The sequence below is a fragment of the Struthio camelus genome, chromosome 19 (genome assembly GCF_040807025.1).
Source record: "Struthio camelus isolate bStrCam1 chromosome 19, bStrCam1.hap1, whole genome shotgun sequence".
NCBI lineage: Eukaryota > Metazoa > Chordata > Aves > Struthioniformes > Struthionidae > Struthio > Struthio camelus.
The window spans coordinates 10,830,383-10,858,092 of record NC_090960.1 but is presented as its reverse complement, the minus strand read 5'-3'; the positions used below and the strand labels follow the sequence as shown (position 1 = coordinate 10,858,092).

The window sequence follows — 27,710 nt, the reverse complement described above, 5'->3', positions numbered from 1 at the left end:
GCTCGGCGTCGCTCCGTGCGGCCGCCGCCGCCCCGCTCCGCTCCCCCCGGGCTCACTCAGCGCGTCACGTCGCCGTCGCCGCCGCCGCCGCGCGCGCTGCCCCTCAGCCGACCGAGCGGCGCGGAGCCTGCCTCCGGCCACGGCGCGGTGACAGGCTCCGAGCCCCGCCCCCTCGCCCTCCTATTGGCCGATTGGCTGGCGCTCCCGCCCTCTCCAGCATTCATTGGTGCTCCGAGACATTATCCCCGCCCCCTCCCCTTCAAGGGAGGGCTGCGCTCCCACCGCTTTCGCTCATTGGTGTACCAAAAGGCACTAGCCCCGCCCTCCTCGGCTCCCATTGGAGGGAGGCAGACCTCGACCGCCCCCCTCCTCGTGTTTCCAGCGGGACACAGCGGCTCAGTTGCTAGGTGGCTCTAAGGTCGCCGTTGGTTCGCTCGCTCATCAATCACACTCGGTCTCGCCTCCCCGCTGGAACGGAGCTGTTTGCCCCGCTGCCGAGTCGCGGCGTGTTTACAAGGCAGCAGCGCGGGAGCCCGTGACGGAGCCGCGAGTTCGAGCCCAGCCCCTCCAGCGGGGCCCGACAGTAACTGCGGGGGTACCGCCCGCGGTAAAGCCGGCCGCTCTCCCACGCGTTTGCGGTAACTACCAAGTATGCATGCAAATGAACGCCCCTAGGACTCAAGTACAGCGGTGGGGCAATGGTGGTGGGAAGGCTTTGTGAAGTAGTGGCAGTTTATGGACAAGGACGAGCGTTCCTGGCTTTGCACCAGCACCCGCCCCAAGCAAGGTACCACACGTCGCCCTGCAGCAAGGGGACCCAAGCCATAGCTACAGGCTTTTAAAGTCATTCATTCTGTGGACTTCAGTCTTGCTTTTACGACATTTATAGCCTGAAGAGGCACATACTTTTGCCCTCAGATCCACATCAGTGTTGGCTGGTCTTGCCCTCTCCCGATCCTCATTCAAATATTACTGTAGAATCACACAGAAATCCATGAGAATGAGACTGGAATGGGATGTCAGCCAGCCTGAGCTTTCCTCCTGATCCTGCAATCCAGCCTGGTGATATATGCACATGAGAACAAAAGCCTATTGCCTTCCTTGATAATACTGCAAAGCATGTATTAAAAGCACTACATAGGAAGCTGAGGGAGAGGGGTCATCTTTGGAGTAAGTGCTCACCCTTCACATGCCATTAACAGCAAAATAAATTCAGCAGGTTTCTAGACTGAGCTGCATCAGTGCATCATATCCAAACCCAGGTGTCAGACCAGTAGGAAAAAAAAAAACCACCAGAAACCTACAAGCAAGAGAACAAAAGCTTACAGAAAAATCTCATTTTTTAAACTTTATCATAACACACATCTTTACTGCCTAAGCTCTGTGCAAAGCCCTTTACGACCTTCTTGTCAATTGCTTGTAGCATATCTGTCAGCAAATATAATTTAAAAATTTTCTTGGAAAAAATCTTTTTAACCCTCAGTGATTTCCAAATAGTGTCAAATTGGTGCAAAGTAAGTTTTTAAAAAGACAGAACCCCTCCCCTCCCCAACCAAAATAGAGCTGTATGCACCAAGTTCCAGTATACGTAAAAGTTACAGCTCCATGTAGGGTCTTAATGCCCTTGTTTTACTGAAGAAAAAAAAAAATCCACCCCACTTTGCCAAAGCACATCTAAGTCAGAAGAATCATATACACAGGGCTTACTCCGGATTATCTGCAGCCAGACGTAAGCCCTAAATTGAAAAAGGATCTACAACTATGCCTTACATTTCTACTCAAAATAAAAGAAAAACAAGTCCTTGACTAATAAAATCTATTTGCATGGGAATGATGCAATACTGGTCTACTGATTCTTAAAAAACAACAAAAAAACCCCCCCAAAACTCTTAACACGCCTATTTCAGGACTGCAAATAAAGCAGCAAGCTCAAGAATACTGCTATAGCATTCCTTAGTATTTTTAACACAGTGCGACCTGAAGAGTACGTACAAGATATCCTGTTCTGTTCCCCTATGGACACCAAAATACCACATTCCCAGCTTCAGACAGGCAAGTCTCTTTCTAGCATACTCATGCATCCAACAGTTACACCTCTTTATAATCCAGTCATCATTTATTGGAACCAAAGTCCTCTTGGAGGTGGGGAAGATAAATTTGCAACAATAAACTACAGTTTAAGGGCTTCTTTTACTGTAGAAGTTAGCATGCAACAGAATACTGCTTGAACTGTTACATACAGAGAGAGAGAGAAGTGTGCCTTTCTTCCAGATGCTTTATCTGTCAGAGCTGATTTTTCAGTTTTTACTTTGAGAGGGACTATGCAGTTGCAGTAGTCATTCGTACTTTTGCAGTGGAAGCAACGCTCTTGACAGTTGGAGGACAGCCCTGGGCATCAGGAAACTAGCGCTCTAACCCCAAGTCTAACGCAGCCCTCCTCTATGAATTTGGACAACTTCCTCAAATTCTTTATACCTCAGCTTTCCAGTCATATCAAAGCTATTTGCTATAAGCAAAAGAGCGTCATGGGATTTAAAGCACAAGTTTCAGTGGAGTCCTTTGAGATGTCACAAGAAAAACATTAAAGTGCAAACTAATCCTTCTATCTTGCTTTACTGAAATTCTATTTATTTGATTTTTCCAGCAGTTCACCAGGGAAGAGTGGAAAAAGAACCAAACCTTTTCATAACAAACTCGACAATTAGAAGCATTTGGTTTTTGTTAATCTGAAGAGTTACTTGCTTGTCAATTGTTTAAAAAAAAAAAAGTAGAAGTAATGCTTTTTCAGATATCTGTTTTGATGTCACAAGTGCTGGAACTCTGGCATGTTTCCACTTTCCCGAATATTTCCACTTATCTGACAATTACATGTAAACATGTTTAGAACACAAATCTGTGCCAAGCCCAGGTTTATTTTGAGGGAAGTTCACGGTTACACTTTATACAGGAACTAGTCAGCTAGAATACACCCACAAATCTTTAACCCATCACCTGTCTGAATAATACAAAGAATGCATTTACTAACCCACTTTCAAGCTTTAAGATATCCCTGTGAGAGGCAGGCTGAAAGTACTCGTTTTTTAAAGATTAAGAAATAATGATATGCATGTTACTCTTTTACCATGCCAAACAAAACTAGGCTAAACATAAGTCAGAGCTGTAAAATAAACAAATACATAAACAATAACAACAACTTCTTGATCAGGATGAAAAAAAAAAAAGACTCTCAAACTCTTGCATCCAAAGTGGCAGCTACATTTATTGGAAAAAAACCCACTTTAAAAAAAAAAATCCTTGCAAAGAGCATATTTTCTTCTCACTATTAAAATGACCCAAAAATGAACATCCTCCCAGAACTTCATGCTGAAAGGCAGAAACTTGGAAAGCAAAGAAACCCAGTGGTAATACGGCATACTTTGCATCTAAAAGAGAGACAGACAAACTCCAAACATTAAACTCTGAGGACAAAAAATTTCTCTGATTTTTCTCTCTGCAACAAATTAGGTAGATCAGGTCCTCTGCTTCAGTCTCACTTTTATTCAGATTTTGCCCCAAATTATGCCCCTGGAATCACTATGGTTACAGTGAAAAATTAATCCATGAAAGCATCAACTCTGCAAATAAACAGACATCAATGACACTGCTCCCAATGTCGTTGCATTATCAGACAAACGGCTAAACTCTGCTCTTAAGGCCTATCTCAGTTTGTTATTTTGATGATGATGCTTTTAATTCCATTTACATTTATCTGCTCATACAGCTGATCTGAAGAATTTTTGAAAACACATTTCCATCCCTTAGGGTGATTTATGTTTAAGAGAAAAACAAGCAGTAACAACAAATCTCCATCACTGTCATAATTATAAATCACCTCTTTCTGTAATGGAAGTTCCTACATCCTTCCCGAACCACCCTCTCAGCCTTTCCATTTTTTTTTTTTTTTTTTGGGGGGGGGGGGCAGGGGGGCAGAGAAGAGTCCATAGCCCTTTTGTCATATGTTCACACAAATAGAGGCTTGCAGCCTGAAAAGCCCTAATGCATATTTTCCATTTATAAATATATACCAACCCATAAAAGGCTGCACATACCAATTACCTTTTCTTTTCTTGTACATACTGTCAAGCAGTAAACAGAAATTAGCAGCTGCAGTGCTTTTTTATTCAGGAGGTGTGTATCAACGGATGACTCACCAAATAATTTGTAGCCCAGTATGCCAGTTGTCTTCTCCTCCACAGAAAGAAACACTATTTTAAACAGAAAGTTAACCACTGTGGATGCTGCAGGCAAGCCAACGGGTTTGGTGAAGCCCAGCAGCACAGAGGGAAGGGGATGGTCCCAGAAACATATTGCAAACACTTTTAAAAATACTCAAACGGAAACAAATGACACATGGAGCAAAAGAACAGAGGTGGGGAAGAAAAGATTATTGCAAAGTCAACCCACTCTGCCACACGGCCTTTTGTGGTATACACTGCCTTCATCTCAGCAGGCAAGACCTGCACTGCATTAACAACTTCAGTATATGGCTACGCTTTTTTCTGGAAGTACTTTCTGGAAGTACATTTGGGGCATGACTCAATAGTTTATTTCAAACAGGGGTCAGCAATTTATGGCACAGAGGCCAAAGATGGCAAGCAGCAGGCGTACTAAGGGCTTGGAGCAGGGACTCACAGCACACTGAAAAGAAAATCTGTGAGGCAGCAGCCCCCAAATCCTGGTTCTCACCGAATTCCAATATGCATAGGATTTGGGAGCCCGTGCCTCCTGCAAACAGATGCCCTGTAGCATCTTTGGGAAGGCAATGTCTTGTGGGTCCTGCTGAGCTTCCTCCAGAGCAATTAACCTCTAATTTAGAGAGCAAGCTGCCAGCTCCCAGATTATATCCACCATGTAATTAATGAGTTTGACATTGCAATTTCGGCCAAACTTCTGTTATATCATAGCTGATCGGATGCAATCAGCAAGAAGTACAATCCAATTAAATTCTAGGGAATTAAGAGCAATTGCTCTCTACTCCCAGAGCATTTACTATGCTGTTCTTTAGTACAGCCTGACAAACTTCTTTACTGACAGTATATTCTAATATAGCTTTGTATTTGAAGACAAACCACGCACTTCATTCTATTTTAACTCCACTAAGTCTATTCTAACTTATTGGTTTCCAATTGTTTTGTCAGAAATAGGAAAAAAAAATCAAATACAACAGGAATTTTCAAAGTGTTGCAGAAGTGTCATGTAATAAAAATTGGGGTTTGAATCTTTTCTAATCTCATGGCTACCGAATGAGAAAGGGAGTCCTGTTGATCTTAGAATGGATGTTACTCCTTTACTTTCTGAATAAGAAAGAAGATAACTCACAGCCTCATTTTCCATAGCACCTGCTGCTGATTCCTAGGCTCTTGTAGGAGAATTAAGACTCCCTCAGCATAATCATAATTAGTCTTCATCAGCCACTGCAGACAGCTGAAGTCAACTTTTGCTAAAGACTGGTTTAATTTTACAAGAAGAGGCAGGAAGGCCGATACGTGGCAGAAAACAGGTTTTAACATACAAAAGTGTTCTGATTTCTGTTCCTATGCTCTTGTAGTACTAATTTATCCTTGGTTCTGATTAAGCCACGCTTCTTGGGCTTTAAACTATCATGCACACATCCACAATGGTAATTCGCTCTACAGCCAACACTTAAGGTTCACTTAAGTGAACCTGCTCTGCTACGCAAAGTCAGGCAAAATAATACGTACCATCCAACCAACCTTCCACAAGCAAGACTTCGCATGCTTACGACATACCTGGAGTGGCTTCAAAGCCCAAACTGCAGCTATCATATGTCAGTCCAGGATTTTTTAGACTGAAAATTCAACGTGCACTTCTAAAAAGCACTTGTTCTGTTACATACCTACCATGCAAATAGTTCGGGTATGTGCACTAAACCTGGCATTTCCGAGATGTCAGATTTCCTGTGCACAACATGTGCAGTTCATTACTCCTGACAGTATGTTCACTCATCAAGTGCTTTCTACTAAAGTAGATATATTGCATACAAACACAATGACGGTGCAATACATCTCAGAAGTCTAAGTTTTGGATTTGGTGCAAACAAAACACATGGATGATTTGTCCAGGCACTGCAGAAATAGCCAAAAACACAGAATGCTAGCCAAAATATTCATGATAAATCTGTCTGGACTACTGTATATCCACAATTCCTGCCAAATGCAAAAGATTAATTTCTACCTGGACAAAGGTTCTACATTAAAAAAAAAAAAAAGAAGAAACACATATGGGAACCTCTGAAAAGGAAAGTTCAGAGACTTTTGGGAATAAAAAGCTTCCATCCTTTCACCACTTGTCATTTTGCTACTGAAGAGGAACTCTCAGAGGACTCTGAGCTTTAATCCTCCTGCACTAAACCTGAAAGAATAAAATCTCCAAAAATAGACCCAGTTTAAAATTTGAAAATACAAATCAATAACTCAGAATTAGTGTTAATTGCTCTTTGTCTAAACTACAATGTGGCAACAGATGCTTATTCATAGGTGTCTGAATTGCTTAGAAAGAAAAATTCTTTAAAAAACTCCAGACAAAACAAATCAGTGTAGCGAATGGGAATATAATCAAGAATAATGAAATACTTTTCCAAAGACAGTAAACATTGTCAGAAATCAAGATGAACTCGGTGATTGTAACTAGTGAGAAAATGATCGCCACAGACATTTTAAGGAAATACTAGAGATGAATAAAAGATCAGAAGGGACTCTTCCAGCTTCTACACTTGGAAATTGTACTTTAAATATTACAAATAACAACAAACGAGTTAGTTGCTAAATAAAAAAGAATTCTAACAGGAAGAGGGCGTATTAATTTACCTCATAGCAACTCTTGTCCACTGTTCAGTAATAGCAACCTGCTCTCATCACTGTTGAGGAACAGAATGAATCTGAGCATGTACCTTCATTACGGCCCACTAAGCCGAAACATTTTAAAAGTACTACCCACTGTTACATATATCGCCCTACTGCAACGTCTTTTCCTTGACTCGTGCATCCTCTGCGTTTGTAGTAGGAAAAAATCCTCCCCCCCCCCACCTCAGGGAAACGACCTCAGACAACAGCGCGTTGAGAGTCTCCCTGCAGAACAAAACACGCTCCAACAGAAACACGGCTTCTGCTGGCAATACTTCGCACCCTGCCCAGCCCCAGGGCGGCGGGGATCCCCCGGGGCAGCCCCGGCTGGGGAGGCCACCAGGACGGGGAGGCCCCGCACCCCGGCCGGGCCCGCCGCGCTCCGCGCCCGCCACCCCGAGGCGGCGCCGCGGCCTCTCCGCGCCCCGCTCTGCGTCCCCGAGGAGAAACTTCCCGCTTCCTCCTCCCCCAGCGGGAGACCAGCGGCTCCCCGCCGGCCCCGCAACCCAGCTCTCGCCCTCGGCCGCCTTCTGCCGCCAGCTCTGCCCGCGGCGGGCCCCGGGCCCTAGCTAACCTCGCCCTCTCCGCCTCAGCCGCCATTTCGCCGGCCCCGCCCGCCGCGCAGGCGCAGTGCCGCCCCGCGCAGGCGCCCTGCCGCCCCGCCCCGCGCAGGCGCCGTGCCGGCGGCAGCGTCGCGTTGACGGCCGCGGGCGGCATGGAGGAGGCGCTGAAGCGGGAGCTGGGCACCTCCGTGCTCCGGCCGACGGGGCACTCGGGGGGCGGCTGCATCAGCCAGGGCCAGAGCTACGACACGGACGGCGGCCGGGTGTACGTGAAGAGCAACTCCAAGCCGGAGGTGGGGGGTGGGGGCCGTGTGGCGAGCTCGGGGCGGGGGGGGAGGGGCAGGCCGTTGTGGGGGCGCCGCCGCGCTGAGGAGCCGGGCGGCGGCGGGGCCCCGGCGGCGGCCGACGGAGGCGGCCTGCCGCCGGCGTGGGAGGTGGGCGCCGCTGGGCGGCCTCCGCCCCGGGGAGGCGGGCGGGGCGGTGGCGGGGCGCGGGGGTGGGCGGGTCAGGTGCGCGTCTGGCTCCGCAGGGCGCGCCCCTGGGCAGCGGGGCTGGCGTGGCGGCGGCTGCCAGCCGGGAGGTGCCGACTTGTCTGCTGAGGGACGGTTGTCTTTCCTCGCTGTAGCACAGCGGGTCCCTTCTTGTGCCTGCCTAAGTAGTTTTTCCTCAATAAACGGTGTTCTCCGTAATTGCCAGTTAGGATTTTCTTCCTCGTTCTTCCAGGATGGGCTATCAGCTACTGTAGAAAGTAGATGACTGCATTTGATAGAGATAAGGGTGACACGAAATACCTGTATGGCATTCCTGCTGGCAAAAGGAGAGATCCTGTGGAATTTACTTTGAAGGCACTTAACACTTGTGCCTGTCAAGGGAATGGTATCACTGGAAGAACAAAAGGCAGAACCGCTATTTACCTTCACTAGCAAAGGAATGTTTTTGAAAGGATGTCTGCAACTATATTTATTCCAAACTTGTCTCCCCTTTCTGGTCGTATCAGGGAGCTGGATGGAAATCAAATGCACTGCGGTGATAACACAAGAACATCCTGAAAGGTTTTTCTGCTTTACGTTGGACTGAAAATAGTTTAACTTGATAGCAACCTAAGTTTCACTTAAGCCTTTTTAAAATGTATATCTAGGTATGCAGTCCAGCTAGGTACAAGATAGGACTTAGAAGAAAGATCTGGATAAATCTTCCATTCAGCAGTCATTTTGTTTTCTCTGCTTTTGCCTGTGTCTGTGTATTCTGAATGCTGATTAGAGCAAACTTTGCCGAACTGTATTATAATACTGTGCTGTGTGTGCAGCAGTGGAGGTATATCAGCAGTTTCTTTAGAAAGCACTGTGGTTTTTACTCTTTTAAAGTTAACAGCTGACTTTAACCTAGTATGATGCTTTAGCTAGTGATACAGTATTTACTGATTTCCTCTGAATGAAGGTATCACACATATCAGTAATTCAGCAGTTATTTATTCTCGATCCCCTATAGGCCTTCGAATTGTTAATCAATGCCTATTGCAAATAGTCCTTTGACTGTGTTAGTACTAAAGTAGTAGTATTTTGCTTCTATGTTGGTCGTTGTGTTTTATCAGATATTGTGGATTTCCCACGTGCCCTCTTCTGCCACCTCTGTCTCAGTCTTCTTGAGTAGCGTTTCTTCACCTGACTTGTGCCAGTGAGGTTAACGGAGCAACTCAGAGAATAGATTTGAGTCGATGTAAATAACAGTTGCCGAAACAGATCCTGAATTCAGCATGTTCTCAAAGCGAATGCCTTTGGTAGTAGCTTGGGTTCTAAAGGTTTCTGTGCAAGCGCAGTGAGGGGCGTTTGGCTGCTATTATTGATATTCTTTTTTCCCATGAGGCAAAGGAAGTAGGCCAGGGAATATCGTTTTATGGACTACAGACTGGGCTAGCTTGAAAATTGGCAACAGTTATTTTTGCTATATTACTGAGCAGTCTGTGTGAGAAAAGACATGAGGAATATGAAGACCAGCACCATTCTTTTGGTTGGCTATACATCGTTGCACTTATCTTCCCAGTCATTTGCTGCATAATCCATTAATAAAATATTACCTACTTTTTATATACATGCAGTTTGCACTCTTTCTATTATAAATGGACTCTCTGAGTGATTTTGTGATTACAAAGAACGCTAGAACCTAAGTCATTTCTATGCAGTAGGTTTATGAAGTGAGACTCCTGTAATTCAGAGAGGACTGTCAAGTCTGGAGGTGTGGATCTACCTACAGCTTATGCACGCTCTAACTCACTTGTCCCTCGTTTTTTGTTTAAAGTTTACAGCCTTGATTGGTTTTGTGTAAGAGATTTGTTTAACTGTGAGGGAGACTGATGCTTTCCTTTAATTTTTGGCAGGCTAGAAGAATGTTTGAGGGAGAAATGGCAAGTTTGGAAGCCATCCTGAAAACGCAGACAGTAAAAGTGCCCAAACCCATTAAAGTTATAGACCTCTCTGGAGGCACTACTCTGTTTGTGATGGAGCATTTGGAAATGAGAGGCTTAAGCAGGTAAAGCACAGTATTATCATTGCTTACTTTAGCGATACATTTGGACTGTTATGGCAATTAAATCACTTATTTTCAAAGTGGAAATGAAATCAATTTTAATGTATTATTTTAAGCAAGTCAAGATAGATTTGGGAAGTTACACAGCAGAGAACTGTATAAAATACATTCCAATACGTCACCTAGCAAATCAGTCTTGCATCAGAGTGTTTTTATTTTTTTAAAGTAATTAGTGGTTTTCATAGTAAGGGTCTTGAGAATTGGGACTGGAAAATGACCTGCCTGGTCACCTGTTGTATGTACTTTTGTTTGGGGCAAGAACTGTTGTTTACTATTTCTTGTCATAAGCATGCAGAGGCACATCCCAAAGTGAATACATCCTGGTTTTAATATTTTTAATAATTCTCGTCTTGATTTTGATAGTTTAAAACCTTTGCGCGTTTATCCCTTCTCTATGGCAAATTCCTGGGGAAATTAATTACGATGAAAACTTCTGTCCAATTCCGTTAGGGAGGCGGACTTGTCCAATTTCTCAAGCCAATCTCAGGACTTCCACAGCTGGCTTAAAGACTTATTCCTCACCCTGCCCACTTGCAGAGTCTGTGATTCATGAAGAGCCCTCAGTGAAGTCTAGGAGAAAGAGCACAAATCCTGTTGTGTTTGTGCTGATTGAAAGGAAAAGTGTGCAAATGCAACCCTTGCTGTACAAATTTCAGGAGGTGGCTACACTCTGTGTTAACAGAAACAAAATGAAGAAATAACTTTGCCTTAAATGACAGTGCCTTTAGGGCAGGGAAAGGTGTGAGAGGTCAGAGGCAGGAGTGGGAGCATGCTTTTGTTAACATGGGAAGCTGCTGGCTACCAGAATTACTTGCAATTACTGCAAGGCTTTTCTGAACTGTACAGAAGGTAAGCTTTTATTAAAAACAGATTAATAAATGAGGGCCATCTGAACAAGTGACTAGGAGAAGAGCTGGACGTGAGGTCAACGACATAAAGTGAGTTCTTAAGAATCTCATAAAATGCAAGGGGGTAATTTCCAACTGCCTTTGGAGATCAGAAGCTGCTGAAGAAGTAACAGGAACTTTGTTACTTTGTTCTGCTAGAGAGTAAGTGTAAGTGCATTTTCTCTTCTGTCTTCTAGACACCTAACATTTAGAGAGGGAAAGCTGTAGAAAGCCAGAAATTGAGGTTGCTGAAAGGTTAATGCAAGTTTCCTGGGAGGTGGGGAGAGAGAGGGAGACAAAGAAAAGGATGAATCCTGCTTCACTCTGTCTCACAAAGTCAGTTTGTCAAGAAAAGTGCATTATCTACTCTGCATGCTTTTCTTACTGCAAGGTATCTTGCTGAAAGTTCGTATAGAACGAATGTTGTGCAGAAATAAGAATCACTAGTGTCCCATTGCTATTAAATTTAGGATCGCTATTTGCTTTCACTTTGAATTAGTGTTTTCAGAGATAACCATGTAAGCAGATTTTGTTCTCTGTTAATACATAATCTTTGCAGGAAGAAGAGGTATCTCTGACCGTACTAGCTGGAAAACTTACCTCGCTATAGATGCGGAACTTCTTTCACATGCTTGATAAATGCGTCCAAATAATTCCTTGTTTGTCAGGAACTGGATTCATTCACGTATCAATGTTGCTAAGAATATTTTTGTTCCTTAGACATTCAGCAAAGCTGGGAACTCAATTGGCTGATCTCCACCTTCATAACCAGCAGCTTGGGGAAAAGCTGAAGAAAGAGGAGAGCACAGTTGGTACAGTACACAGCTGTTTGCAAATTTAATCTAGTTAATAATAACCTGCGAAACAGTCAGTTCAAATAGCTTTTGTTATTTCAGGATAAGTTTGTCTTCTTCCAGTAGAGCTGTCATGAAAATAGATTTTGAAGAAAGACCTAGACAGGGGGCCTTCTTGTTTGCCTTTGTTTGCTCAGTTTGGATCCCTTTATGTGAAACACTTGTTTAATTTGGGACCCTTGGGATCCTGAGCTAATGTTTCTGCAAGGACCTGGTAACAGAGGAGATATACCACCTCAAAACGTAGTGAAAATTATAATGTAACTCTACATCAAGTTTTAAAATTAAAAACCAACAGCCACAAGCATTGTAATAAAAAAGAGTATTGAGGTGCAGTTTTTTTATTCTCAGTTAAAAAAAAATTGTGCACTTCTATAGTTTTTTAAGGTCCTTTTGCATTGTAGATATTTAGAATCTTGTCATTAGTGTTGGATTTTTGTCTTTGATTTGAAAGGTAAAGGTCAAGGGCAAATGGAAGTCCAGTTTGTGGATCAATTTGGTTTTCATACAGTTACCTGCTGTGGCTATCTTCCACAGGTAGGTTGTACTTCATCAGACTGGTAAAATTTTAGGATTATGTTCTTTTGCTTTGAGTAGCACAAAAGGCCAAAATAATCCATAATGCAAATCCATTTATTTCTATGGAGTTATAACAACAAAAGACATTGTTCAGCCTGCTAAGGACAGCAGTTACAGCTGCGTATGATATCCTTGTATTTCTTCTTTCCTGTCTTTATTACTGAGAAAACTATTTTTTCCTTAACTTAATTTTGTAAGGTATCTTTCCATTAAAAAATAGTAGCATTTACTGTCCTGGATACTATCAACACAAAGGCTGTATTCTCCTCCTAAGTTTTATTTGAAGAAGAAAACTTGTCTTTTGTGTGGTGTAGGACTAATATCTGCTCTGCAATCCTGTTCCTTCAGGTGAACGACTGGCAGAATGACTGGGTGACTTTCTTTGCCAGACAAAGAATCCAGCCCCAGATGGACATGATTGAAAAGAATGTGGGAGATAGGGAGGCAAGAGAACTTTGGGCAAAGCTTCAGGTAGGAGAATTTCACTCACTTCTCATTATAGTGATAGCTAGGTATCACTTGCTTAGCGCTACTTTTATTAAAACAGAATTTCTGTCTTTCGTTGGGATGCTCCGGGTTCTGTTGGTAAGAGACTCCAGCTTTTAGGGATTAAAATGCTCTTTAATCTAAGGTATACTGGCTTTTGCCACATCACCTGTACTAATGTTCCCAAATGAATGAGTGCCAAATAGCACGTCGCTTTACTACGTGGGAAGTACTGGATCAGGTTCGCATTTCTCATTCCCTAGAACATGTGGATGATGAGAAATACGTATTAGGAATTGTGCCCTTTCACATCATCTATTCATGTAACATTTGCATTTAAGTGACGGCAACGTTACCTTTTTGGTTGCTGCTTTATAGGAATGCCTTCAGGGTTGATAAAGAGATTCACTATTATTATTATTATTATTATTATTATTGAAGCTGATTGATACTGCAGCACTGAATGCATTTTTATATTTTCAATTTTTTTAATGCCAAAGAGCAACTGAACTTCCTGCAGTTGAGAAAAAATATGGAATGTAGTTGGTTAGTACAGGATGGAATCTCTAATAGCATCATTTCCGCATGCTAGGCTTGGCAGTGGGATGTGTGACTGGATGACTAGCCTTCAACTGCCAGCATCTATGTTAAAGTAGAAATCCAGTTGATCTTCTTGGCATCTCTATCGATCAGGTCCTATGCTGTTTCAAATTGCATTTTTTTGTTAATTGGCTTTAAAGAAGTTTGAATTAATGCTCTGTAACCTTTGTATGTACGTGGATAAAACCCTACAGTCACTCACCTTAAACTATATTACTGGTATGTCTTGTTTTTCTCCCCCTGCAGCTGAAGATACCCAGTTTGTTCTGTGACATAGAAATTGTTCCTGCTCTCCTGCATGGGGATCTCTGGGGAGGAAACGTGGCTGAGGATGATTCTGGTCCAATTATCTTCGATCCGGCTTCTTTCTACGGCCATTCAGAGTATGAACTTGCAATAGCGGGGATGTTTGGTGGCTTTAGTAATTCCTTTTACTCTGCTTATCACAGTAAAATTCCCAAAGCTCCGGGATTTGAAAAACGCCTAAAGCTTTATCAGCTCTTTCACTACATGAATCATTGGAACCATTTTGGTACAGGGTATAGAGGATCTTCCCTAAACATTATGAGAAACCTGGTAAAATGACTTTCTGCTCAAGCAGAATACGTCCCATGTTGCTTGGAAAACCCTGTGCTTGGTAACGCAGCTACAGGAGTGTAATGTTAAAATAGCTACTAGACCCTTGACCTTGTTGCACAGCTAAAGATCTAGAATCAGTGAGTCCTACTGAATACCAAGCATGGCATATTCATCCCTTTTTAGGATAGCTGGGGATAATTTTTAAGAGGGAAATATCCAAGGAAGGGTTTTATTCAGCTACATAAAACATCCTTCGTGTTAAGATGTTGTGCACTTGAGATTAGGTAAGTTAATTCAAATCGAAGTCAAGTGTAAATAATTTGGAAGTAGTTCTCTGTTAAGGACCAGTTGCGCCTCAGAGTAGAGAAATGCTAGCTAAAGATTTGCGTTCATACCGTAACGGAAAACGGAGAAGCGTTTGTGAAATGGAAGATTGTTTTTCTCGGTTATTGAGCAGATGGCTAAAAAAGTTGCTCATAGCTTTTTGTTGTTTTTTCTCCCCCCTCTTTTGGATAGATTACTCTGAATATTTCAGGTCTCCTCATTTCCAGTTACGTGCCTGAAAACAACAACAAAACATTTTGAAAGTTAGCAAGAAAATTGTGTGAGGGGATTCGTAAAAAGTGATTTGGACTTGCTGTTCATTTTGGTAATGCGGCTCTATGGGATGAAGACTGCTTCCAGTTCTGTTACAAAGCAGCATGAGAATGCTTGTAAATTGTTCTAGGCATGTGCGTTTTGGTGCTTCATGGCATTCTTGTAGGCTGTTCTGCGTTTGTGACCAGCTGGCTGCCATCTAGAGCAATTTTGTTTTCACCAGAGCTAGCTTCATTGTCTTTTCTGGATCATGTTTTTTTGTCCAATAGGGGGCAGTCTTAAAGCAGACTTTCAGGTAAGACACTCCACATGCCTACGTCCTGTGAAGACGTACTTACTAATATGAACAAAAAATGCACTTTTTGACTGTCCTCATTGCCCACGGGATAATGCCATCAAGATCATGCTATAGGCTTCACGTAAATTTTCTGTAATTTAGAATACAGATGCCATAAGCTGACTTATTTTTCTTAGATCCCCACAAAGTGTACTTTCTGTCTCTTATCCCAAGAGCGATGAAACCAAAGGAGGTTAAGATGTAACTCACAGAACAGCTACTCTCCACCACTGTCATAGAACATACTTTAAAGATTTAAAGCACAAAGTTGCAGACTAGCTATTTCCTATACTTGCAAGACAATAATACTAAAACTGTAATTCTGCTGTTTTTGGCATAGACTGGTAATGATATTTCGGTGCGAGTGTGCCAGGTAGGTGAGAGAGATGCATGATTCCTAACCTGACTTTTGAGTGTTTGGGAGTGACTAATTAAAAAATGTTTTTTCACAGGATATTGTCATGTTGCTGAGTGTTTTGGTTTTTTTGTTTTGTTTTTTACTTGCTGGTTTTGCAGTTATTTGGAAGAACTGACAGCAGTTCTAGAGAAGATTATCACTTGATGTAACTTTCTACCCTTAATGCTACTAGTCTTTTCACTGGCTGTTTAACTTTGGCTACAAAACGTTCTAAAGCTTTGCTCCATAGAATGGCTTCTACTTATTGCTTAAATAAAGAAAAAAAGTTTCCCAGTTGATTATTGTTGTCTGTGTTTTCTGAATTAAAACTTTACACTTTGGTTTATGGGAAGCTACTTGCCTTAACCTGTTAAAGGTGCCTAGTTTGTTGGAAGGTCGTGGTTAGCAAAGGTGTTGGTGGGAACTTGGTCATGGCTTTTAATCTGGAGCAGTGTGTCACTGAAGAAAATATACAACATGTTGTTCCGTTACGGTATCGTTTGAGGTCCTATCTGTTCCTTCAAACTTTATGTATGATACTAGCTATTTGGATATTGTAGATGAAATGTTGTGTCCTTGTCCTTATCCTTACCACATTCACCCAAACTTACCCTTGCTTTTTGTAGCTGATTGAAGAAATGCTGTGGTCAGCAGCAGTCGATCTGGATAGATTCCTCAACTCTTCGTATCCAAATGCCCTTATAAAGAAGGGCATTCTTATAATAAAGAAGTTATTTAATAAGGTTATTTTGTTTACAAAACTTCAACAAATCAAGATCTTTAATATACGGAAATACTTTTTATTATCAGAAGGTGAAAAGTGACATGAAGGTGGATTTTCTGTCGATTGTAGACTGAGTGATAAAAGGTAAGTCTTCAGAGTTCACTTTTTTTTCAACAGACCAAAATCAAAATATTTTTGTGATTGTGTTGTATGCAGGTTATAAAAATAGAAACAGCTATATTTAGGGTCTTAATTTCAGGGATATTAGGCTCATTTTTTTTGAGCCATGTTGTGCTACCATTAAAAACGGAAGGGCAGTAAAGAAGAATACAAATGGAATGTAATAGCCAGTTCTACTGTACCACGGATCCCTTGGTTTTGAGTTCTCATAAACAATGATTGAATCAGACAATGGAGAAGAGGAGGAGATCTTCTCTTCTGAAGGCAGGCTCCTGGTTGACCCTTACAAAGAAATTGCAGCAGTTCTATAAGGTAATGTTTTCTTCCATAACATCTAATTCTGCACCACTCTCATGATTCTTCTTGTTAACCTCTTTGTTGCATTCTGTGCTCTGGACGTGCCTTATGTTTTCCAAGTAATAAGATGGGACAACAGGTGGATACAGACAACTTAAGGAAGGAGATACAAAACTCTCATATGCCTGTCATTTATTTTTATATATATATATATAATCTATATATACATTTTTTGTACTACATTAATGCCAATTGTTGTCTACTTTCCATATGCGTGTTTAGTGCAGCAAAAAAAAACCCCCCAAAACCACAGCTGTTATCAGCATACTTGATTATCCATGTTTTAACATAGTTAATCAAAATGAGCAAGTATTATCAAGACTTGCCAAGTCTGACCAGCACCCTTTTTTTTAGACCTCCAGAATGATATGCTTCTCCAGTGAAAGGCTTTTCCTCTGTTTTAATAAGCAAATGAAAAGTGAAATGATGCAATGTGCAGAACATGACTCTAGGAGGGGAATTTTGTAATATCTATTTATATATATGTATGTTAAAAATACACTTGAAGGTTTTGTATATCAGATTGAGACACCATGTCAGAGTCTTTACATGTCTGCAATGTGAAGTCTTTTAGCAACTTGGCCAAACATCTATGGGAAGTGGAAAAAAAAATTGGTATAGGTAGTTTTGTAGTATTTTTAAGTGGTATTTTACCATTTTTGTTTAAAGGTGGATTTTTAAAGCAGCATTAGCTTTGTGCTATGCCTTCTGAAAACAGAAGTATAGTTAAGTCAGTGATATGCGCATTTGAAAAATTTCAGCCAAAAAAAATAGAAATGTCACTCCTTCAGATATGCGTGGAAGCCACACTTCTAAAATAGTAAGTACTTATAGTTCATATACCCTATGTATCAGTGTAGTATTTTTGTTGTAATTCTTGTAGACTGCTGCCCTCTTTGCAACTACAGAAGCTGCCTGAAGATATGAATGTTGCAGTCTAGTGTTGTTTTTCTTCCTAGTTTTCGTCTTCACTGTTTTTTCCAAAACAGATGGGGTGATTTTAACTGGTCCTGGCCTATTACAGAAGAAATAAAAAAAGAGCGGGAAGTGGTAATTTAATTAGCTTGTCTTGTGGACGCTGCTTGTGACAAAAGACTTAAGGAGAAAGTATATTTCTGGTAATTAAAACACACCAGAATCAGAATAGCTTTTTTTTTTTCTTTTCTTTGCAAGATAATATTCTAACAGATGCTAGAAGGAGTTGTGAGCAAAACAAGGAAAAAGAGCCAGGAAAGTAAACTGCTAAAAGATCCTCTACGAGCGTAATTGTGAAGCTGGGTCTCGGTCCAAGAGCCTAACAATACTCACATAAATAGTCTTTTATAATCCTTTGCTATCTTCTCACATTTCATTACTAAGCAATTAATAGTTTTATTTTTGATCTGGCCATGGTGCTGAATTGTTTGTGTTGTGAGATTTCTTTTCTGGACTAGTGAGCTTTTTAAAGCACTTCTGTTACTTAAAGCCCATTTGGGACGCTTTTGAATTGTATTTCCAGTGTTTGAAAACAAGATGTTTGAAGCTGCTTGACTAGATGCACAGTGTTGTTAGGAAATTAGGCCTTTCACCTATAGTTAGCTAGTTCAGTATTGATCCAGAATGGAGGCAAATCGAAGTCTTTTGCTATCTCTTGGATTAACGCAGTCCTGTTCCTGGTTTAACCAAAAACAAAATGCCAGGATGCTCAAAGGAATCTTATAGTTGGTAACTATTGGCACCTTCACTGGAAATCGTAGGAGAGAAGTCTATGGCTTACGGAACTCTGGACACTTCCAGTTCAGTAGTAACACTGTGGATGAAAGTCCACTCTCCTTGTGTCTTTGTCCTTTGCAAGTAAATAGAAGAATGAATGAATAGAATTCATGAGGCAGAATGAAGAGCCTCTACTTCCTGTCTGTTGGTTTTATTGCTGTAACTACATTCCTTTCCCCAGGTGCTCAGTTGCGACCTGTGTTTGTATGGTCCCCTCCTTTTGGCAGCTGGAGACCATTCTTATAATGGCAGATTGCTATTCAGGGCACCTCCTGAAACTCAAATGGCTTGGCATTTTCACTGACTATAAATCAAAGTCATGTGATCTGAATGCCCCAAACGGTCCAAGGTCCACATTTGTGATCAAATTGCTTTCAGTGCATGTTCATTGATTTACTGGATGACTAGAACCATTTGGGAACGTAGTGAGAAGCCTCCCTAAATGAAGCCAGCATTTGTAATCACTCTGTCCTTTGATTCGCATAAGCTGCTTAGTTTTGGCATTGTAAAGTAATGGTATTGAAAAGAGAGAGAAATGCATGAAAGCACAGTAGAAGCAATGGCACAGAATCCAGAAAGTCGCTGGAGAGATGGATGGCGTGGCTGCTCCAAGTGGGAACAAGGCCTGCACAGGTTGTGATGTGCTAGGACCGAGTCTTACTCATGGAACCAAATTGTTATCTTTACACAGACAGTATTTAAATAAAACTTGGAGGGTCAGGGTTATGATAATATGTTGCACTTTATACCTGAGAGCGTCAGGGCGCTTTGCAAGTACAAAGTGATTAAATCCAGCCCTACTCAAAGGATCCTTTTCCTGTATGAGAGAGAAAGTGAAATGAATCCCTAAGGATCGCATGTTAAATCAGGAGAAGCACACAGGAATAGAATCCTAAATTTCTTTATCACCTTCCTGATTTTTTTTTTTGTTTTTACCATGAATTTTTGCTGGATAATGCCCAGCCACGAGCCCCTCACCGTCTCACGGACTGGAGGGCACTTTCAGGCAATAAAAACCTTTTTACTGATTTACAAGAGGCAGGATTATGTCCTGAGAAAGAACAAGTTCTAAAGATCTCAGTGACGACAGTAGGATTCTAGTCCACACAAAACTGTTATGAGCAGGGGAAAAAGTACTTTTCCCTTATTTCTGCTGGCTGACTAACGGTCAGCAGCATGATTAAACGGCGTCCTTATGGACTGCAACATTGTATTTTTCGTATCTCAATAATGACAATAATGCAACAAATGTGCACAATTTGTATTGTTGCCTTTAGACTCCCTCTAGTGGCTTTGTTTAAAAATTACCTCTTCTACCAATGTGAACACAGAGCTTAAAATAGAAAAACGCGTCCAAACTACAAATACCAGCAGTGCTCAGCACAGTTGAGAAAGGACCCCAGGACACACCTCTCAATTTTATTCTAATAAATATTTCTAAAGATTTTTATTTTTCATCTAAAGCTGTAAAAGCCCATAGAAAACCAAAGCATTTCTAAACGTTATCTCTGTATTTGCTTTTTGTTTTAGCTGCTATGTTTTGATTTGGTGGGTGGCCCTTTCTACCTCATAGCAGAGTGACAGTGAGAGAAGGACCCAGACCTTTAATCTTGTTTTGCAGTGGATTTAGCAGGGAAGAGCTGCAACAGCCTGGAAATTACCATGGAAAAGATACTGAAAACAGAACTGAAAACTTCCATTCTGAAGGCATTTGGAAGCTCGGGAGGAGGATACATCAGCCAAGGCCAAGGCTATGAAACGGACAGTGGACGAGTATTCGTTAAGATCAACCACAAGTCTCAGGTTAATGCAAATATTTAACTACTAATATTATTGCATATAAAGAGCAATTTTTTTTTTTAAGTTAGCAGTTACTTGTTAATGATGGACAATTTTGCATTTTCAAGCTTTGAATTGTTCAAGCTTTTCTCTCAATTTTCTTTTGAAAGCTGTAGTATATTTTACATCAAGTATTAATGCAGTGGGGTTGGTTAATGTTGCACGTGGCGTAATGCCGTATGATAGCCCTCAACAACAGGAACGGGCATTGCTGTATGGAGGAGAAAAAAGGCCAAGTGCAGAGTTGTTTTTGTAATACTTAGGGTCTGGACAAGTCTAAAGCTGAATTTGCATTCGCTGCATTCCTCTTCATATTTCAGCTGGGAGGATAGAACAGTGGGAGGGAAAGAGGGAGGGAGAAAACAAAGGGTCCCAGTGCTAAAACTCATGCGTTTCTTGAGAGCTACAGATTTTTCAAGCTTCCCCATTGTTTTCTGCGTTTCTAGCAGTAAGATTATTGCAATTTTTCAGGCTTAGCTCTTGACTTTCTATTACTAAATAAATACAGTGCTAAATTGTCTTTTCCAACCCAGTGCATCAGAAATGTGCTTACCAATATCGAAAACATCCCAAAACTGCTGTGACGAACAGCATCTTTACCTTAGAAGTACAGAGCACAGTACGTTAAACAGGTTTAATGTTCGTGCTGTCAAGCCCATCTGGTGGCCAGTGACCTGCGTGGAGAGAAAGCGCCAGTTTAAGGATGCAATCTTTTACTTCATTTAGTAGTGATCATCTGTGGTTTTGAAGGAGGTCGTCTTGTCTCTGAGGATAAACCAAGCTGTTCCATCTCAGTAGTCTGATGTTGCCGTAAGTAACTGGGAATTCAAGGTGAAGTGTTCTCTCTCCTACTACCCTGGGATGAATTTGGGGAAAGAGATTAAAATCCTGCTGAGGTAATCAAACAAGCCTGCCTATGTGGACTGAAACCTTGCTGCAGTTATAGTCTCTTATCAGGAGGAATTAACTGTTATGTTTGCAAACAAGGCTATTTTTCAAAGTACTTGTTGCAGACATCCATAGTTTAGCCCAAGGATGTTCTTATTCCTTGACAGGCTAGAAAGATGTTTGAAGGGGAAATGGCAAGTTTGGAAGCTATTCAGAAAACCAATACTGTGAGAGTGCCTCAGCCTATTAAAGTAATTGACCTTCCTGGAGGAGGAGCAATGTTTGTCATGGAGTACCTAAAGATGAAGCATCTCAACAAGTATGTCTGCACTTCTCTCTGTTTTTCTTTCTACTGCATTTTTTCCCAGAGTATTCTCTTATATCTATGCTCAGTCAGAGAGATTCCTGAAAAGAACATCTCTGTTCTCTTACAGATGCAGCTTAAATCTGTCAAGATCCATGTTAAAATGTGTATGCATATACATGTTCAGTCCTTCCCCATAATTTGCTCTTCTCTGACCTTCCGCCTGCAATAGAAATGGCACGCTCTGTGGCTAGTCTAGAGCTGTGTGTGATGGCTGGCGGACCAGTCCACATGTGCTGATCAGTCAGATGTTACTAAAACGAATGGGAAAATGGCTCCGTTTTGCCCATCTTTCCCCCAGGAGAGTATTAATTTGAGTTCCTTTTCCCAGCTTATCAGTTTTCATTAAACTTATTGGCTCCTTATGTCTTTGAGACCTACTTCCTTAGTAAACCCAGCTGAAAATGGAATTAGGCTTTCAAGAGTCATCACCTTCATTCCGCTGCTCTAAGGGAACGTAGTGATGACTATGTGCCTCCTGGCAGTTGCCTGCCAGCTTATTCTTACTGGGAGAATAATGGTAATTCCACAGCCTCGCTTAACAGTCCATGAGAGTTGTTTACTGTTCCTAATATTAGGAAAGGTTTTCTAATGTCTAACCTCAATCTTCTTTGTTGCAATTTTAAACCCATGACTTCTTTTCTACTCATTCTAATCACGGAGAAGAGATTGTTCCCTTTCTTGCAGCTGCAAGGTATCTATGCACAGAAACTAACTGTTTCTCTGTCGTCTTTTTTCTAGGTTAAGCAACCTCAATTAATTCAATTTTTTGCTCATGGCTTTTTAGACTTATCATTCTTATTGCTGCCCAATTGATCTTGAAGTGTGGGGCCCAAAACTACATAATCCTGTTCTGTTCTCTGCTTATTAATGTGGAGCTGACCAGTAGGATTACTTAATGGCTTTCACACTGTGCTCCTATGTATACAACCTTGTGTTATGTTTGCTATTTTTGCAAGAGCATATTACTGACTAAAGTTCAGGTTATTATCTGTTATTAAACCCTTTCTACAGAGTTGCTGTCTAGCCATTTGCTCGCTATTATGTATTTGTGCAGCTGAATGTTCCTGGCAAATGTAGAACCCTTTACTTGTTCATATTGAATTAAGATTTTTTTCCTGTAATGTTTCCTTGATCCTACAGATATTCTTCAAAGCTTGGAGAGCAGATAGCAGATCTTCATCTTTATAACCAGAAGCTTGGAGAGAAATTGAGAAAGGAGGCACACACAATTGGTAGAGTATAGATACCATGTACTTAAACAAAAATGAAATAATTCATCTGGCTGTGACTCAGTAGTGCGCTGTAATTTTAATGATGGTTAAAGTCTGCACCGTGTCACCATCTCATACGACACCTCCTATCCATATGCTACGCTCCTCAAAAGGACCTTATATGCAGAGTAACTATAATCACTATTATATACATTAAACAAATCTTATCCTTTTAAACTGGACAATACTAAGTGTATATATTTTAATTCTTAATTTTGTACATGCTTTGTTACATAAAAATATGCTGATACTGGAATTTAGTAAGAAATAATGCTTATAGTTGATATTTATAGCTTTCAACTTTTCTTAAACCAAACTAACGATTTGGGCTAGAGATCTCTTTCAGTATTAGTTAAGACTTTCAGCCGATCAATCTCTTGACCTTACAGACATTCTTCTTTTTATTTTTTTCCCCGTCAATTCAACCAATGAGCTTATTACAAAATATATGCCATTTAGTAAACACACAATGAAATATCTCTTTAAATATATGGAGAATTTTTGAACTCAAATATTTAGTCTAATATATAACAATTGTTGCTTCTTGAAGGCGGTTATAATTCAGCACTGTAAGGTCATGATCCATTTTCCATTGACCTCAGTGAAAGTACCTTCCATCGTTCTTTGGGAAGTGGATTAAGGCAAACATGAACAAAATGGGAAACCATACAAGGAATTCTCTTTCTTTTAAAGTGGTTAGTATTAAAATCTGGTGCCCTGCTTTGTTTCTGCATGTTTCCCATTACTTCAGGAATGGACAGAGTTTGATCTGTACTGGTGTACATATTACATTCCATTATTTTTGTGAGAAAGCCAGATACTGGCAAGTCTCAAATAATTCATGACTCAAAAATAAGCCATGTTTAGTGGCAACATGTTCAAGTGTCAGAACAGGGGATTACAGATCAGAGATCTAGACTGTGTTCCTGAATGTGTGTAACTCATTTATCCAAATAAAAGTCCCTAATTGTGCCTCTGTGTCCATTTAATATATTCGAGGTTAAGATAATTCTTTCCATCTTTAGAGAGGATTGTGACCGTGAAGTAAATGTAACTTATAAGTGCTCATACTTAAAAATGATTTCTTATGCCTATTGTCTGAAATTTAGTTCTGTATTTGCATGCTTTTCTATGTAATGATCTTAATTCTTTTTTTTTTACTTTTGTATTTTTTATTTATTAGGTAAAGGTGCAGGTCACTCTGAGTTTCAGTATGTGGATAAGTTTGGATTCCATACAGCCACTTGCTGTGGCTATATACCACAGGTACGTTCTATGTCTGTGAAAGTTAGTATGTACTCGTACCGTTTTGCAAACTCTGTACACAAAAGCTTGTTTTATTGCATTCAGCTTTAAGATCACAGCTTTGCTTTCAGTGTTTCATTTTTATCTGATGGTGAAGTAAAAGTGATGGCTATTCAGTGGCATGCAGCAAGCAAGTGCAGTAGTTTGGACAAGAAGTTAAGATTATGTGGTGGTTCTTTGGCTTGGTGATACTTAACAAAATAAGTATCCTTTCACAAGCCATATCTTAGTTTTTGATTTTTCTAAACCTCTACTACATAGATGGCAAATGGCAAAATCCACTGCTTTTTAGAGGGCCTCGGCAATAAAACCTCACGTAAAACATTGGAACAGGCTCTCAGACATAAATCAGCCATGTTCTGACTCCGCATAAGGTAGAATTTCATTCAACTATTTAACTGAATGAACTTTCGATATCTGAAACTCTTTGCTAAGTACAGCTTTTTACCAAATTACCTAATAAACCTAATTACCTAATAAAATTGAACTGTCCTCCTAAGTTTTCAGAAAGATTTTGGAGTACAATATGGAAAAACTGAAACAGGCTCATTAGAGAGTCTCCCTCTAAAATACGTGATTAAGGAACTTTGAATGACTGAAAATGGCCACAACCTCAACTTATATCTGCTGTTAAAGACAGCCCCACCTAAGCGTGGAAGAAAGTGCCGCTCTTAGCTGAACAGTCAACCGAATGTATAGTAACATTGTCTAGGTCATACATTGTTTAGACTGTTGTGTCAGCAGTGAACGTTTTAACTTGATATCTATGTATTTATTAATACTGACTAGGCATATGTTAAAAATGTTTGTCATAAACTTTTGTATCATATTTTCCAGGTGAATGAATGGCAGAGCGATTGGCCTTCTTTCTTTGTACGTCATCGACTCCAAGCTCAATTGGATTTGATTGAAAAAGATTATGGAGACAGAGAAGCCAGAGAACTTTGGTCACAGCTAAAAGTATGAACCATGTCTTAAATCTATTATTTGTGAAGTTAGAAAGTATGTGCCAGTGGAACTGTAAATGTTTTACAGCAAATTTACATGGCTTTTAGTGAACAAGAAGAACTTCACAGCTGGTCTAACGTCAGTCAGTTGAAAAGGATTCATGCTGCTTTCAGTTTTTTAAATGGATATTAAAAATAAACCTCTAAGTCAGCGCTGAAATTTCATTCTTAGAATACAGCTAAGAATGATAAAATAGGAAGTCATGTCTAAGAACTAAGTTCCTTAAATCTGAATATCCCCATGATAGCAGCTCAGGGAGAACCAGAGGGCAGTGTAATCTTCTTTGTCACTTAAACCATTTCTTTTAAATGAAATTTATTTTGGATTTCTTGTGACAGCCCATACTGTCCATGTATGAAACAATACGTTAATACTAGATGTTGATGGTAGGATATGAAGTAAATGATTTGCTAAGCACTGCCAAGAATAAGTAAGAACATTCATTACTGACTTGTAGTTTAGGTTTATGCTTGTAGTCATCGCTTCTAAAGCGCTCCATGAGGACTGAAAACAGGCAGTATTTGATCAGTTTTGTCTCTTATACTCCAGGGTATTCTGCTTATTTTAATATTTTGTTCAAAACTCCTGAACTGTTACCTGTTTGTTCATGCTTTTTCAGCTAAAGATTCCTGAAATGTTCTGTGACATAGAAATTGTTCCTGCCCTCCTGCATGGGGACCTGTGGGCAGGAAACGTGGCCGAGGACGACTCTGGGCCAATTATCTTTGACCCTGCTTCCTTTTACGGCCATTCAGAATTTGAACTGGCGATTGCTGGAATGTTTGGTGGGTTTAGCAGCTCTTTTTTCTCTGCATATCACAGTAAAATACCCAAAGCTCCGGGATTTGAAAAACGAAACAAATTGTATCAGCTCTTTAATTATATAAACCATTGGAACCATTTTGGGACAGGGTACAGGGGGTCTACCCTAAACGTAATGAGAAAGCTTTTAAAGTGAACAAAAAAGGTTTGAGAAATTCTGACATAGTCCCTGCTTATCAGAAGTAATACAACCTAGAAGTTAATGTTGATGATAAAACACAGGATAGATGTAAAAGGCTTAGTACACTTTTGAGCCTCAATAAATGTTAGGAGTGATTGTGTTATTTTTACTGTATATGCTAGTTTACTACCACAGATTCATACCATGCTGAAAAAAGACTGCATCCTTTGTGAAAACTTCACTAGACTGGAAAAGTAGCATGATAGGTTAACCTTACTCTCTGTAGACTGTCCTACTTGTCAGTCGCTGCATTTCCATGCTCTTTTGCATCTTGCCACTTTTCCGGCTGTTCTATCAGCAGTTCATTATTGAGAGCTACCGTTCTGGGATTGTGGTACTGGAAGTAATCACTGGTTCCTTACCTCTCCCCTTTTTTGTTGAGTTTTCCTCTTCTCTTCTGTGTCTGTTCCATCCCTTTCCCCATGTATGTTTCTGTGTTTTCTGTCCTCCCCCTTGTAAGAGTTCTGATCCAAAATTTAATTCAGATTCTATGAATCTGGAAATGGAAACCTCTTTTTCATGTAAAGAGTAGATTGGCCCCTTTGGACTGCACTTTGCAAGGCATATATAATAGCATTTCTTATATTTTTTGTACTTAATTTAAGAGAATTTTCTTAATAGTAACATTCCTTAGTAGGTTATGCTATGATAATAATGTATATTTAAATAACTTTGTAAAAATATATCAGAGGAGGGAGACTTAGCTGTTTGATGACAAGAAAGCATCTACTATTTCCGCAATGCTGACTTGCACTTGATTTTTTTTAGTTCTAGAAAATAACGTATGCTAGGCAAAACTAGTCTGTTCTACCACTGCTGGTCTATTGAAGGAACAGTGTAAAAAAATGGAGGGTTTAAAAATATTTTTAAAATATTCCTACTTGCTTTATTTTTACAGAAAAAATAGGCAATGAGAACATGTAACAAATATCCTGGCATGCAATGTGAGCCAGAATACATTAACAAATCTGTTTTTTAATGGAAGAAAGTTAGGGGTAAAGAAAGTAAATGTAAGTGCAATCCTAGAAAGGCTTATGTGAATTGGAAAATCTGAATTAGACTGACTGTGAACCTATGCCTTTATGCTGGTTGTAATGCCTGATACCTAAAAAGTTATATTCGAAACGTTCCAATCTGTTTAGAACTTTTTTCCAGCTTTACGTGGTATTGCTGTGATGAATAGTGTCTTGAAAATAACATTATTCCAGTTAAGGAGAATATAGCAGGCACTGAAGCAATGTCTTTTCTTATGTTTGCTACTCTGTAAAAGGTTTCTTATAAAGTTTAAATGTTATAAAATATAAAATATAACTTTAAGCAATTGGACATTAATTCTGTGTAAATATAATACAAGCAGTTTACAATTTTTACTTACTTTGAACGTGGGTTACGATGAGGTGAATCTGTCACATTGTGTTTCTAACACTTGATACAATTATAATAGTGGAAAAGTGGAATAACTTGTGTTGGAATCCAGTTGAAATTGTAGCTGAGAGCTACAGGAGCCAGGTCTGAGAAAACAGCAAAGTGCATGAGAACTAATATTTATTAATGTTAACAAAAATACTTAAGAACTTAAGATCTGTGTCAAATAAAATACTTGCCTTGCAAAAACTAGATGTAGGGTGTCCCTGCATCTTGTGTTCGTGGTT

General features: G+C 40.4%; 2 protein-coding genes and 1 long non-coding RNA gene across 3 annotated transcripts; 2 read left to right on the top strand and 1 right to left on the bottom strand.

The window, feature by feature from the left end:
* Nucleotides 1–7,550: 7,550 nt before the first annotated feature.
* On the top strand, nt 7,551–15,663 carry FN3KRP (fructosamine 3 kinase related protein). The gene is made up of 6 exons (XM_068913438.1): nt 7,551–7,758; nt 9,840–9,991; nt 11,656–11,747; nt 12,244–12,326; nt 12,717–12,839; nt 13,701–15,663. The coding sequence occupies exons 1-6, from the start codon at nt 7,618–7,620 to the stop codon at nt 14,037–14,039; spliced, it is 930 nt and encodes a 309-aa protein (XP_068769539.1). The 5' UTR covers nt 7,551–7,617; the 3' UTR covers nt 14,040–15,663.
* Nucleotides 14,389–21,265, bottom strand: LOC138061593 (uncharacterized). Its single transcript, XR_011135446.1, has 2 exons — nt 20,770–21,265; nt 14,389–17,640 (listed from the first exon to the last, which is right to left on the bottom strand). It is a non-coding gene; the product is annotated as an uncharacterized lncRNA (long non-coding RNA).
* Nucleotides 19,831–27,677, top strand: FN3K (fructosamine 3 kinase). Its single transcript, XM_009674099.2, has 6 exons — nt 19,831–20,180; nt 21,272–21,423; nt 22,612–22,703; nt 23,926–24,008; nt 24,885–25,007; nt 25,675–27,677. Exons 1-6 carry the CDS (start codon nt 20,040–20,042, stop codon nt 26,011–26,013), a joined length of 930 nt encoding a protein of 309 aa, XP_009672394.1. The 5' UTR covers nt 19,831–20,039; the 3' UTR covers nt 26,014–27,677.
* The last annotated feature ends 33 nt before the right edge of the window (nt 27,678–27,710 follow it).

Excerpts from the sequence above, each read along its gene's own strand:
- FN3KRP (XM_068913438.1), top strand. The coding sequence starts at position 7,618 with ATGGAGGAGGCGCTGAAGCGGGAGCTGGGCACCTCCGTGCTCCGGCCG. Across the intron at positions 9,992-11,655 it reads GAAATGAGAGGCTTAAGCAG|ACATTCAGCAAAGCTGGGAA; the intron begins GTAAAGCACAGT and ends TTTGTTCCTTAG. Across the intron at positions 11,748-12,243 it reads GAAAGAGGAGAGCACAGTTG|GTAAAGGTCAAGGGCAAATG; the intron begins GTACAGTACACA and ends TTGATTTGAAAG.
- FN3K (XM_009674099.2), top strand. The coding sequence starts at position 20,040 with ATGGAAAAGATACTGAAAACAGAACTGAAAACTTCCATTCTGAAGGCA. Across the intron at positions 20,181-21,271 it reads AGATCAACCACAAGTCTCAG|GCTAGAAAGATGTTTGAAGG; the intron begins GTTAATGCAAAT and ends ATTCCTTGACAG. Across the intron at positions 24,009-24,884 it reads GCTGTGGCTATATACCACAG|GTGAATGAATGGCAGAGCGA; the intron begins GTACGTTCTATG and ends CATATTTTCCAG.